This window comes from Phaenicophaeus curvirostris, chromosome 2 (genome assembly GCF_032191515.1).
Source record: "Phaenicophaeus curvirostris isolate KB17595 chromosome 2, BPBGC_Pcur_1.0, whole genome shotgun sequence".
In the NCBI taxonomy this organism is placed as follows: domain Eukaryota; kingdom Metazoa; phylum Chordata; class Aves; order Cuculiformes; family Cuculidae; genus Phaenicophaeus; species Phaenicophaeus curvirostris.
The window spans coordinates 86,691,100-86,704,052 of NC_091393.1; the positions used below are offsets into that span (position 1 = coordinate 86,691,100).

A 12,953-nucleotide genomic window follows, 5' to 3' on the forward strand; every position below is an offset into this window, starting at 1 on the left:
ATATAGAAAAATTGATCTAATAATTAGCTGTGTATGTTTTCAGAACTTTATTTTTTCAACACTGATGTTACATCAGCCACAGAATAGCTAGAAGAATTGAAAATATTATCTTCCATGTAAATAGCATATCATGTCCTCCTGAAGAGACGAATTGGTATCCCAAAAGGTTGTATACTAACACTGAAAATTATGAACAACAGTCACGAACCAGGTACATTTATAGTTGAGAGAACCAAACAACAGATGTAACTTGTATATTTTTTTTCTTTTTTTAGTGTAAACTTCACTTAAGGATCTGCAAGAAATACAATGCGACTCCAAGTCTTTTACTTGAGTATGCTGGTTTTGTACCCTAAAAGACTCACATTAAAGAAAACACAATATTTTCAGAAGCAATTTTCGCTTTTTATTTCCAAAACTGCAAAACTGGGAGGAAGGGGTGTAATTAATATTGGAAGCTGTATTGCTTAAATATCAGTCAAAATCAAATAACACTACTTCAGACATAGCACACATCATTCTGCAGAAAGGGTACTTTATGGGAAATTCAGTCAGCATACCTTGTTGCATTTCCTGAAATGCGTTTATTGATTACTTATCAGGTGTGTTATATTGTGTAGTTCATAGGACGATTATACTATTTGCCCGGTTCTAGAATAAGTTTTTCCAAACTTCTCAAAGAGAACTATCGATGGTAACACTGTTTTAAAGTCCTAAAGAAATAAGAGAGACAAAAGAAGTGTTAAATTTAGCTTTCATGGTTCTACCTATTTTTTAAACTATTTTAGAGCTCTAAATATTGTCTTCCAGTTATATTTCATTATATTATTTAGAATGTAAGTTATGCAAAATAACATATGAAACATACTATGTGTGTATTACTTTGGAGAAGAACACAAACATTAGATTATTTAATTGCAAGTAAATATATGTTTCAAACTTTAAACATCTGCAGGCATTGCAAAAATTTCCTGCTCCAAAAAAGTTAGATCTTATTATCTTTTGCAAGTCATACTACACAAAGTTATATTCTCCTCCTTGGCAACCAAGTTAAAGACAGCAAAATGTCTTTGCAGTACTTTAACTTTTCTATCTTGTTTAACATTAAAACATGAATATGAAAAAAACTTCCACAAGCACTGGTAAAAAAAAAGAATATATATTAAATAAATATTAGTGGCAATAAAATGACCTGGAGTTCTGGTAGAAAAAATACAAGCATGTTGATCTCTGAACCCATTTTTTCCAGGGAAGGTTCTTGGTTATTAGACTCAATTTTTTAAAACACAAATTATTACGAAACTAAATTGAATAAGACAAATGCAAGTGAACCTGTGCCTTAAAGTACAATGTTAATACAGTCAACAAACAAAAAAGTAAAATAAGGTAGGTATCCTGAATGGTATTTTGAGTTAGCTACTTACTAATAAACACTTGTAAATGATTAACAAGTCCATGGTATTTAAGACCAAGATTTTAAAGCATTCTTAATAAAATTATTTTCTTTTACCCTGAGATACTGGAAATAGTATAAGCAATTCAAAATATTTGTTTTGCATTAAAATTGTTTTCCCTTTCTAAAAGCATCATGCCACTGATCAATTATCAGCTTTCCAGAATATGATGATTAATTTTTAAGAAAGAAGTTGGTCTGAACACTTTCTAATAGTTTCTGTGGTCATCGTGATGCTCTATGAAAGTGCATGAAAATGCAATGTCTTCGGAAAACATCTGAGACTGTAAGTGAATGAAAGCTAATTTTTTTACCTTTTCAACACATTTCAAAATTTGAAAGGTTTGGTTTTCCTCACAAAAACAGAATGAAAACTAATTTTTTTTCTGACTAATGACATGTAGAACTATCATTCCCTGGATAATTTAGACTTTGCTACTTCACAGACCACACTTCAGCTGAATCTCCATAAACAGACATAACAACTATGATTTCTGCTAAGCTTCATGCAACCACTGACATGTCCCACCCGAGTTTCACCTGCACTGTGTATTGCCAGACTGTGACCATATAATTCCTTACATCTCATACTTTAGGTTATTTGCTATGATTCTGCCAACAATCCAGTGCATGAATCCTAAAACAGCAAGACAGATGTACACGTTCAAGCAGAAGTACTCCCTGTGTGGTGTGAAAGTGAGTACTGCCCACCCAGCTCTTAAATGTTCACAAGATTTAATTTTTAATGTTTTTCTATGCCTTGCACTACTCAATTTCTTACCCAACAGAAGCAGCCTATTCACATATTTTCATGCTATAATGTAAGAATGGCAGAGTATTTTAACTTTCATTGTGAGTTTGGCATCAAAAGCACCTTCTTACTTCTGGATAAGTTGTCTGTATAGTTATAATAAAGATTATTATAGCTTCAGTATAACTGCAAATAGTTTCCTCTAAAGTGAAGCTGCTGATTTATAGAATAATTCAGTAAATTCAGCACGCTTATATTGTTCATGGGAATGGAAAAAAAACCCAAACAGATCTAGCTGCCAAGAAAGCAAACAGATAATGCAGCTATAATTTAGGATTAAGCAGTACTCCAGAGCAGAACGCAGTATCTTTTATTTTGAAAACAGGAAGTATATTTTGAATTTACATGCAGGACAGTTAGGTACAGTTTAACAAAAAAAAGCAGCGAGCTTAAGGTGAGATGAGGAAAGCAGTAAAAGGTGTACACCCCCCACATCAGGATTAAATCAGGAATGCTAAGTCTGAGCATTGAAGAAGCCTTCATTTGCTGGAGCAGACGGCTTTTGCTATTAGGATGCCTGGCCAAACAAAAACAATTGGCTGCCAAAATTAGCTCCTTGGGACGATTTAGGAGCCTTTGAAGTGAACAGTTTTTTGAGCTGGAACTAAGCCCAGGTCCAGCTTCAAACTCAAATCAAAATGACAAAGAGGAAATTTTCTGTGCCACACGCCCCCTCAGTGTAAGATTACTTTGGGTTGGCAGCTGTACTGTTTATCTTGTTATTTAAAGCTATTTCACTAGATACTCACAACTGAGCATTTAAACAACTGGCTCTGATTATGACGACAGCAGTTATGTTTGACCACATTTAGGAAGCATCACATAGTCTGATGGATAAATAAAAGTGTTGCTGGCTTTACAATTAGACTAATTAAAGAAGTTTAGAATGTATGTTAGATAAATGTAGCACAATATGCATATAAATTATAAGTATATTTTTAGGAAAAAAAATCTAGCTATTTCTGTATTTGAAGATAGAGATTTAAATCAGGTTTCAACAGTTTTAGAAAGTAAGGCCTACAAATACCTCTTGGCTTTGCAAGATCTACCTCACAGTGCTGAAGAATCTACCCCACTGTATCATTGTAGCAGCATAAAGGAAAGGAATTGGAAGCCATGTTTTCAGGTCTATCTAATTTGATGGTGAAACATAAATTCAAATTGTGTGGCGAAGCACTGTTGGTTCATTCTAGTAAGACTGCCAGGATCATCTTGAATTTAAGCTGATTGCGACATAGCATTGAAGTTATGAATCTACGGAGATAATTCTTTTGAAGTGGCAAGAACATCATGAGTGGAGAAAAACAGGCTTCTTCAAAATTATATTCACCATCAGTCCCTTATTTTTGGTAACTGGAATGAATTAGCTTACTACTATGAATTCCCATATATGGTGAGATTGACCCTACAATTTTGCTGGGTCAGGAGCACGGAGCTGAGCTTTATGGAGTTTTTCCACAACACATTCTTAAATAACGCCACATAATTATCAGTATCAGAGACCTGTAATTCTCAGAGACCAAAATATATTTTTAAATGCCCAAACAAAGTTAATATAGCGCTTCCTCTTTAAACTTGTCAACTCTAGTAATCTGTAAGTGACTTCAGTTCAGCTGTCAGAGCTTAACAAGACCTATGGACCCTTTCAATATATTTGACTACTCGACTGTCATATGCACTGCCAAGTGCCACTGTACACCCATAGTCTGCAACCCGCTCTGTTTAATATTACATGGTCATCTTTAAGTATTCCCTCAGATCCTAATGCTTGAAACGCTAAAATTAGAGTTTTAAAAGTGAGCTGTAAGCCTCCTGACCTATTAATAGCCATGGAGTTCTCTAACAAGGAACTAAACCAGAAATGGCAAGCTGTGTTACAAGTAAAATGTTGATCCAGCTAACTTTTATTCTTAGCAAATTTATCAATACTGGTTAACAATATTTCCAACTAGCACAGGGCCTTCTGACATGACAAAATGAGTGTAACAACCCATTCTGTCAATACAACACAAATGTCATTTCAAGTGCTCAAAACCCACTAAGCTACCCTAAAAAAGATTGATTTATCTGCTCCAGTGTTTCTTTGGGGCAAACTTTTCTCACAACTGAAACCAATTAGTGGGCCTGGCACTTGTAGTGCAGAATGTAGGTCAACATCAAGTAATAAAGAAGTATTGACTTTTCTCTGTCTGTAAGCAGCATGAAAGGGGTGCCATGGCCTTGTCGTATATGAAAAGAGCTCCATTAATTTCACTTATTTCAAGCAACACTGTCAAATACTAATGCTTCTATTGCACTATTCACACAAAGCACATTGACACCGATCCTGGCCTCAGTGAAACAAGTTTACAGTATTTCAGTCAGTGAAAGGGGTACTATCATTTTTAATTTTCTGTTATACGTTTAGCCTTTTTAAGCAGCACTCCTCATAAGACCTATTGAGAGAGATGAGCTGGGATATTAATAATGGCTACACACTTCTTCCCATGGGCAACAGAACCTATTTCTTGGGCATAGCTTCAACAGCTAATTAGCCATAAAGTTCAGGACACAGTTGTTTGGCATAACTCTGTTTTTGTGGCTGGTGGGCATAGACTGCCAATTTTGTCTTCTGCTGCGGAGAAATACCCAAAAATGAGGAATAGGTCTTCTGTGACTTGAGGCTATAAAATCGAAAAGCTAATGTGTTAACCAATTGGGTCAACCAGCCCCTTCAAATAAGAGATAATAACAAAAGCCTAGATCATGCCTTAGGGACTAGATCTCATTGTGTCAGTGCAGAGGTATTGACTTCCAGGGTAAAGCATGTCTAATCAGAGTTCCCTGCACTACAGTGGGCAAGTGACCACTGGCGTGATGAAGGGGCTAGAATTACACCTTTCCCTATTCGTTTTGCCAGAGCAATGCAGAACAGGAGAAGAAGAAGCCATCATTTATCTCCTTCTTTGACTGTCTACTACCACTACTAGTTCTGAACCCTCTAAATTTTGTTCTTTTGGGTAAGTGCAACAAAAAGAACTGGTGCTTCCGTGAAGGCTTTATGAGCTTCTGCGTATTATGGATTCACATAGCCGTGGTCAAACTGACCTAAAATGTTCTGATTCTGTTGCCCTCCATTCTCTGCAATTTCCCTCCTAAACTGCCTGCTTTTATGGTTTTTTGTTTCTGTTTTGTTTTTGCAAGTGAAGTTTACGGGTCTTCTTGACAAGCTTGAAGACGTTGAATGTGATGTCTAAGTCATTCCCTAATTACCTCCTGCAAATGCAAACATCATCAACAATAAAACTCTTTGATTTAAAAAGACTGTGTGACTGTGGTAGAAGGCAATTTTCTACTTGCTGTAATGACTTTGTAAGTGCAAGTCTTACCCTTTGAATCAACTTGCTATTAGATCTTAAAATAAAATGATATTGTATAGCCATCATAAAAGGCAACTTTATAACCTTCTGTGTTACACTTATATCAAGCAAGTTTTTTCTACTTGTTAGTTTTAGTCTTTTATTGACTTTATGATAATGTATGTGGAAAAAAATCAGGAAATTATGTTCACAGTAGGAAATCTAACAACACTATTTTAATATCCTATCTTCCAAACAGAAAGAGAAAACATTAATTGCTATTTAATTTATGCAACAAACAATTCATTATTATTACACTTAAATTTTCACAGAGATATATAACTCTTACACATTTCATCTTTTGGAAATACAAATGAGGAAATCAAACTCAAACAGTGCTTGCTAGAAATTACGAAAGATTTCTAATTACGGTTCAGCAATCTGAAAAGCTACTGATCTGATAATCACATAAGTTTAGATACTTCCTACATGATATGTCCAGTACGAGGGGCACAGCAGAGTGTACTCCTCTGTGACAGCCTAATACGGAAATTGTAACTCTATTACTCCCTTTCTGTAATATTCTGAGAAAGAAGTGTTCTGCTACTAATCTTTGTTCACTGAAGTTTGTTTTCTTAGCTCAGCAGTTAAGCTGTGCTAATTTGTGCTTTAGAGAAAGCAGGCGATAACTTGCTAACACAAGTCAAGCTCTAAAACTTCTTATCCTCATCTGTGCAAGGTAGGAGAGGATACACCCAGTCTTGAAAAGAGCTTATTACTGCTTCTGCATGGTTAGAAGTAGTTTGGACAAAGGAACAAAAGCATGTCCCACTGTACCCTTCCATGGCTACACAAATTAAGCTATGACACAATAGAAGATAAGGAAGTTTTTGAGAATGCAATAATTTGAGCCATTTTACAAGGAAAGTGCAAATACTTCTAAATGAATAAGATATTTTGCAATAGCTGTGCTCATTATAAATGTGTCAGTCCTTACAGCGCTGTCTCAAAAGCAAAGGCAAACTTTCTCTCAGCTTTGATGGAAGTGCAAGGAAAGACAAAGGAAAAAAGGGGAGGGATTTGGTCCAGTGCATTACTTTTTTCCCTAAACATTGCCTGTTGGAAATTAACCTGGGATCTAAAACTATCTTCTCCTTTTTGTCATGTGTAATATAACCAGCAATGAAGATTTGTAGTCCAAATTTGCATTTTTTACATTTTTACTTAGTACCCTGCAGCCATCGTGGTTGCCCAAGGGGATGGAAGGGTGGAATTCTGTATCCTCTAAGTATCCATCTGTATCCTCTAAGTTCATGTATTCCATTTACTGATGATCCACAAGCAAGACACTGTCTGGTGCTTTCTCCCAAACATGAACTAGCTTTGCAATGCTACAAAAAGAAATATATTCTCCTTTATAAATAACTGTTCGGATAATGAACTTATTTATGTGTATAAAGCTAATCTACTTAAGAAGAATAAATCACCTTTATGTAAACACTTTTCAGGTACTTTTAGACATATTCAGAGACAGTATTAATATTAAAAGTATAGTTTGTCACACAAAGTTACAGTGACTGCTGTACCATACTTTAGTCAAGATGAAACAACATCACTCAAATTCTGTTCTGAATATCTGTATTTGAACCAAAATTGCCAAAGATAATTTTCCATGTTTTTCAACTTTTCATTTTTTTTTTTACGAGTAAATTAAATTAAGAAAAAAATGTGAATTTCTCTGCAAGCTATTTCATACTTGGATACACTTGAACTTTACTGAATGTGGACTAAAAAACAAATGTGCACTTGAAATAGTTCAGTAGGTATTCAGAATCCCAAGAGGTGTTTATTTGCTATTGTCATGAAATTTTCTACTTCTTGTAGGGTGTTTTAACAAAATATTTTTGAAAAGGGGAGAAAATGTTCACCTTAATTTATTTAAGATGTATAAACAACATTGTAAAGTATGAAAATACAGTGATGCATAATACATAACCCTTTTATGAAGATATTAAGTCGGAAGTGGAACCATGTCTAACATTTCATTCCTGTGTGCAAAAAAAATATAGTCTCGAAAACATCTGATGAAAAAGTAAAGGACATGTTTTTATCATAGTGTTCACATTCTTAAATGAACTCTTTGCCTTGTCCATCACAAACAGTCTACTAGCAACAGCACTTGTATTAGAAAATAATGCACTTAGGGATAACTATCTTGACTTATGCCATTTATAAGCTGCCCTTTTCATTGTGTAATCTGTTCAACCACAACATTCTCTTCCCAGGCGAAAATAAGCCAACACCAAGTGTTGATTGCCAAGACAAACTCAGAACAACTTTTAACCTGCTGGACTGAAGCCAGAAAATGTTTAACCTGCCAAGATCAAGTTGCAACTATCTCTAACTCGCCAAAATCACACCACTAGGGGTTAAGGAAGAAAAATTCTGACTTGGAATCCTTATGTGAAATTATGTTTTTATCTTATGAGGTTAAGTTATATCTCTTCGGGAAAAAAAAAAAAAGAAACTTAGCATCAATGTAAAAAAAAAAAGAAAAAGTTGATTTACACTGTTTTTGACAAATGCAATAAAACAGTACTCCAGTTAGATTTCGTCTGGTTTGACATTGTTCTGGATGATGCTTTCAAACCTGATTGCTTTCTGTGACGAAATGAGGAGATATGCAGATGAAAGGAGAACAGTGGGAACTGTAGCCAGGCTTTCAACACAATCTCCTAGAGAATCCTTTTAACCAAGCTGGTAAATTATAGTCTAGATGTGCAGACTGACAGATGTATTAACTGGCTGGACTTTCAGATTCAAAGGGTAGCAATGAACTTTTTCTGCTCTAACTGGAACCTGGGTACAAATGCATTTCCTCAGGTGCTACCTTGTTTAATGTCTTCATCAGTGATCTGGAGGTAGAATGCACTCTCAGCAAGTTCATGGAAATCATCAGACTGATGGGTGCCATTGATACTCTTGAGGGCTGTCATTCAGAGAGATGTAGACAGTCTACAGGAATGGTGTGATAGGACCTCACAAAACACCATGCAGACTGTGTGCACCTGGCACAAACTAACCCCAGGAACAAAGCAGGCTGCATAACAGCTCTGCAAAAGAGGACCTGGGAGTCCTGGTGGGCAACTAACTAAACACAAGTCAGCAACGTGACCTAGCAGTGGGGGAAGCTAAAGAGAAAAGCAGCTTTCCTCTTTGGTAAGTATAAGCTACCTTCAGCAGAGATTGAAATGGTCAAACAGGAAGGCACCTTTCTCATTTTACAGGCAGTTTACTTTGAAGATCATCTAACACTAGAAAACTACTCATCCGCCCTCCAGTGTTCACAAATGCTCTCGCTAATCAATAAAACTGGAACAATAGTTCTCATGCTAATACCTACTGCTGTCTTGTTTTATTCATATATGACAATAGAACTTCTGTAGGTTCCATGTTTTCCTTCATTTTTCAATGGCATATTTTCTCCTGTGTAAATCCATCAGTTCTTTGATACAGTTCAGGAATAGCATCAGCAACACCATTTATTCACTAAGGTGCCACAGATATGTTTTGGCACTGACATGACGCTAGTTCTGCCAAAATGTTGCTGCTTAAGAAACTTCAGGGAGAGGAACAGTTGATATTTATAGGCAAACATTATTCCAGATTCAACACTGTTCAGAAAAATTAAATGGATTACTCACAATGGCAGAAATTTAAAAAATAGATTGCTGAACATTTTGAAAACTAAAATCATGTTGTCTTGGTTCTGATATGACTACATTATATACACTAAATGTGACAACTTCTGCAAACATATTTTATGGTAGTACATAAGCAAAAGTTCATTTCATTTTTCAGCTGGATGACTTCCAAAATAAATTCCTCACTCCATTGTCCATGTTGAGGAAGGAATTTGGCCTTAAACTTTCCTTAATACCTATGCCTTTAATGTCTATGCAGAACTTTCAATGTGTAAGATATCTGTATATCTTATAAAAGAACAGGAACTAGGAATTTTTACAATGTTTTATATGCTAATTTATTCATTGGCAGTGTAGTAGCAATATAAGTTACATTGTAAAGTTTCCCATACTTCTCTGAGGACTTTGGATTTGACCAGAAGTGTTGATATTCTTTAAATAGCAACACATTTTGGTCTTCCTCTTGTCATAGGCTTGGGCATCTGCAAAAACTACAAATCATGCCAAACTCTGAGTGATATATGGAGGACCACAATCCACTAGGAAATAAGCTAAGACCAACTCATTCATTTCATTTAGAACCTTCAGTGGGATTTGAACCATCCAGCCCACAAACCATGTCACATGAGATTGCAGTATACATCCAGTCCACAGTAATAATGACTCATATACATATATGTGTATATGCTTTATTGCTACCTTTAGCTGGATTAAAAGCAATATATCAAATTTTATATTTCTGCTTCTTTTATTAGCTTTCTAGCACTTGATCAGCTGATAGAGGTGATAATGAAATGTTTTTTTATAAACTGGCATTTGTAAGTCCTGTCTCGAGAACGTAATATTTCAAAAAATAGCCCAAGCTTTGAGGAAAAAAACAATTACAGAAACAGCATTAAAAATGCCAAGCACTGGGCAGAAGCAATTCTGGATCAGTTTAAAAAAGTGATTGATGAAACTCTAATCTGAGCTGAAGGAACAGTTTCACGACAAGCTGTGACCATTCCACACACTTCATTAGCTGCCATAATTAGCCTGGTGTTTCAATTTGTTAGAACTGGTGGGGACAATTTTACTCAGAATGCAAACATCAAAAAACAGGGTGCCTCAGACTTCAGAAGAGGCTGATGAGAAGCTTTTCTAGTCTCTGTTAACCAAAAGATTAATTATAGCTGATGGGAGGCTGTACTCTGATTGTCACTCTGTCTATGTGCATTACTTTTAGCATTAGAAGCAAGACATGGTTGACACTACACTGCTCAATCAAGCAATCTCACATTAGTGTACAAAGCCTGTTAGTATTCAATGTTTTTATAGTTTCTTTTCTTCTTTTTCTCTCTGCACCCCCCAAGCCCCCTCCCACACACACCTCCCATCTGAGACCCTCATACCTAACGAGTTATACTTTAAAACAGCAGGATATTCCATTGCTAATAAGTGCTGACCATATATTCTGTCATTCCTTCATACAACTACAGGTAAGAGACCCTAACATGTCTCAAAACTACTGGCTGGGAATATTATTAGTCCCTATTATCACAGTCCAAAAATAAATTCCTACTCAAGTAGTCTTATTATGGAAAACAAAACCAATAGCATTGTGAAACAGATACTGCATTCATCACAGGCCTTATAACACAGCCCCTTTACGTTAGGTGCTACTACCTCTGTGCATTAATTCAAAGCTTGTAAGGTCATTTAAATGGAAGTGAAGTTTGAATTTGAAGTGCAAAGGTTATTCCTGAGTAACTCAATAACCCTCATTCTAGAATATTAATACATGGTAATACCCCTACTCATAAATAACTCCTTATGTGGATTTGCCTTTCAGTTTCCCTACATATTTTATCCTGAGATCATCAAATCTACAAGAGAAGAAAGAATTTGGTTGCTAAATTCTGTCATGGTGGAACATACTTCTAACCTGAGTTCACCAAGGACATGAGTGTTACAGCTATGCCAGAAGGATGGGATGCTATCCAGAGGGACCTGGACAGGCAGGAGAAGTGGGCCTGTGTGAACTTCATTAGGTTCAAGAAGGCCAGGTGCATAGTCCTACGTCTTGGTCAGGGCAATCCATGGCTTCAATACAGGCTGAGGGATGACATGATGGAGAGCAGCCCTGCGGAGAAGGACTTGCGGGTGGTGATTGATGAAAAGGTGAACACAAGGCAGGAATGTGCGCTTACAGCCCACAAGGCCAACCACATCCTGGGCTGCATCAAAAGAAGCATGGCCAGCAGGTCAAGGGAGGTGATTCTCCCCCACTACTTTGCTCTTGTGAGACCCCACCTGGAGTACTGTGTCCAGTTCTGGAGTCCCAAACATAAGAAGAATATGGAACAGTTGGAATGGATACAGAGAAGGGCTGCGAAGATTATCAGATGCTGGAGCAACTCTGCTAAGAGGACAGGCTGGAAGAGTTGAGACTGCTCAGCCTGGAGAAGAAAAGGCTCCAGGGAGACCTTATAGCAACATTCCAGTACCTGAAGGGGCCTACGAGAAGCCTGGGGATGGACTTTTTACAAGGGTATGTAGTGACAGGATGAGGGGGAATGGCTTTAAATGGGAAGTGGGAAGATTTAGACTAGACAACAGGAAGAAATTCTTTGCAATGAGGGTGGTGAACAGACCCTGTAACTCATCAGTAACCTTCACCAGAAAGTTTATCCAGCCTTTCTTTTCAGCCTTCCACTTATCCACAGATTCTTTTCTGCATCTAGTTAAACAGTAGCCAGGGATATTTTGTATATTTTAATTTGCTTCATAGTATTTACCTTCCTTCTACACCCAAGAAGATAACTTGAAAGATCTCTTATAGTAAATAATCATTGACATGACATATATTGAGTAGCATTTTTCAAAGGCAGCCCAGCAGTGGCTACCTTAAGGATTTTCATAAAGGAAGCAATCTACAGCTCCCTCTCCAATAGGAGCTCTGAAAGTAATCTTCATAATAAAATGTACTTCTGTAGCTACAACATAGTTATTGATACAGAATCTGGAAAAATCATTATGCCACCTGTCAGTTTAAATTTTCATTCGCTTTCCTGGGAGACTGAATTGGTGCATCTTATAATGAGAGACATTTAATTCTAGTCCTATGAATGAGACATACCGCCTGGTGTTTCCCATGTTAGATATTACATACTCCTGCCTTTTTAAATACATTTGCTTCTCAACAGCACATAACAACATTTATTAAAAAAAAGAAAGAAATTGAGAATTATAAGTTGCAAAAATGGCTTTAAACCAATTCTTATTACCTAGTCACAGAAACCACTTGTTTAATTAGCTGGTCAGTGATATTAAATTGGGAAACATTGGTCTTTTTTTTATTACCTAACAACATAGTTGAATGCCTGAGCTCCAAGGAGCTCGCTGCTCTGAAGAGTAATGCTTTTATTGGAATCACCCCATGTGGCTCAGGGAATTAATTGCTCAAGTTGAATTTCACATGACGATACAACAGTGTTCTGACTCACAATGGTTGTTCTGAGAGAAGAAAATATATGTTACAGAGTACAACAGACTGACTTTTCATTGATAATATAGGATATACTAATGCACGATCAGATCCTTGGGTTTAAGTGATCTGGTTTAGTGCAGGACTTGAGATAGGAGGAAAAGCGACAGAAAGCAGCCTT

At 36.4% G+C, this 12,953-nt stretch overlaps 1 protein-coding gene across 3 annotated transcripts in view; it reads right to left on the reverse strand.

The window, feature by feature from the left end:
* Positions 1–438: 438 nt before the first annotated feature.
* Positions 439–12,953, reverse strand: part of SPATA17 (spermatogenesis associated 17) — an 89,635-nt gene continuing 77,120 nt past the window's right edge. For all 3 annotated transcript variants that reach the window (XM_069851018.1, XM_069851017.1, XM_069851016.1), the window contains one exon: positions 439–713. In XM_069851018.1, the coding sequence (XP_069707119.1) occupies positions 633–713 (81 nt within the window). In that variant the 3' untranslated portion in view covers positions 439–632. The remainder of the gene's footprint in view (positions 714–12,953) is intronic.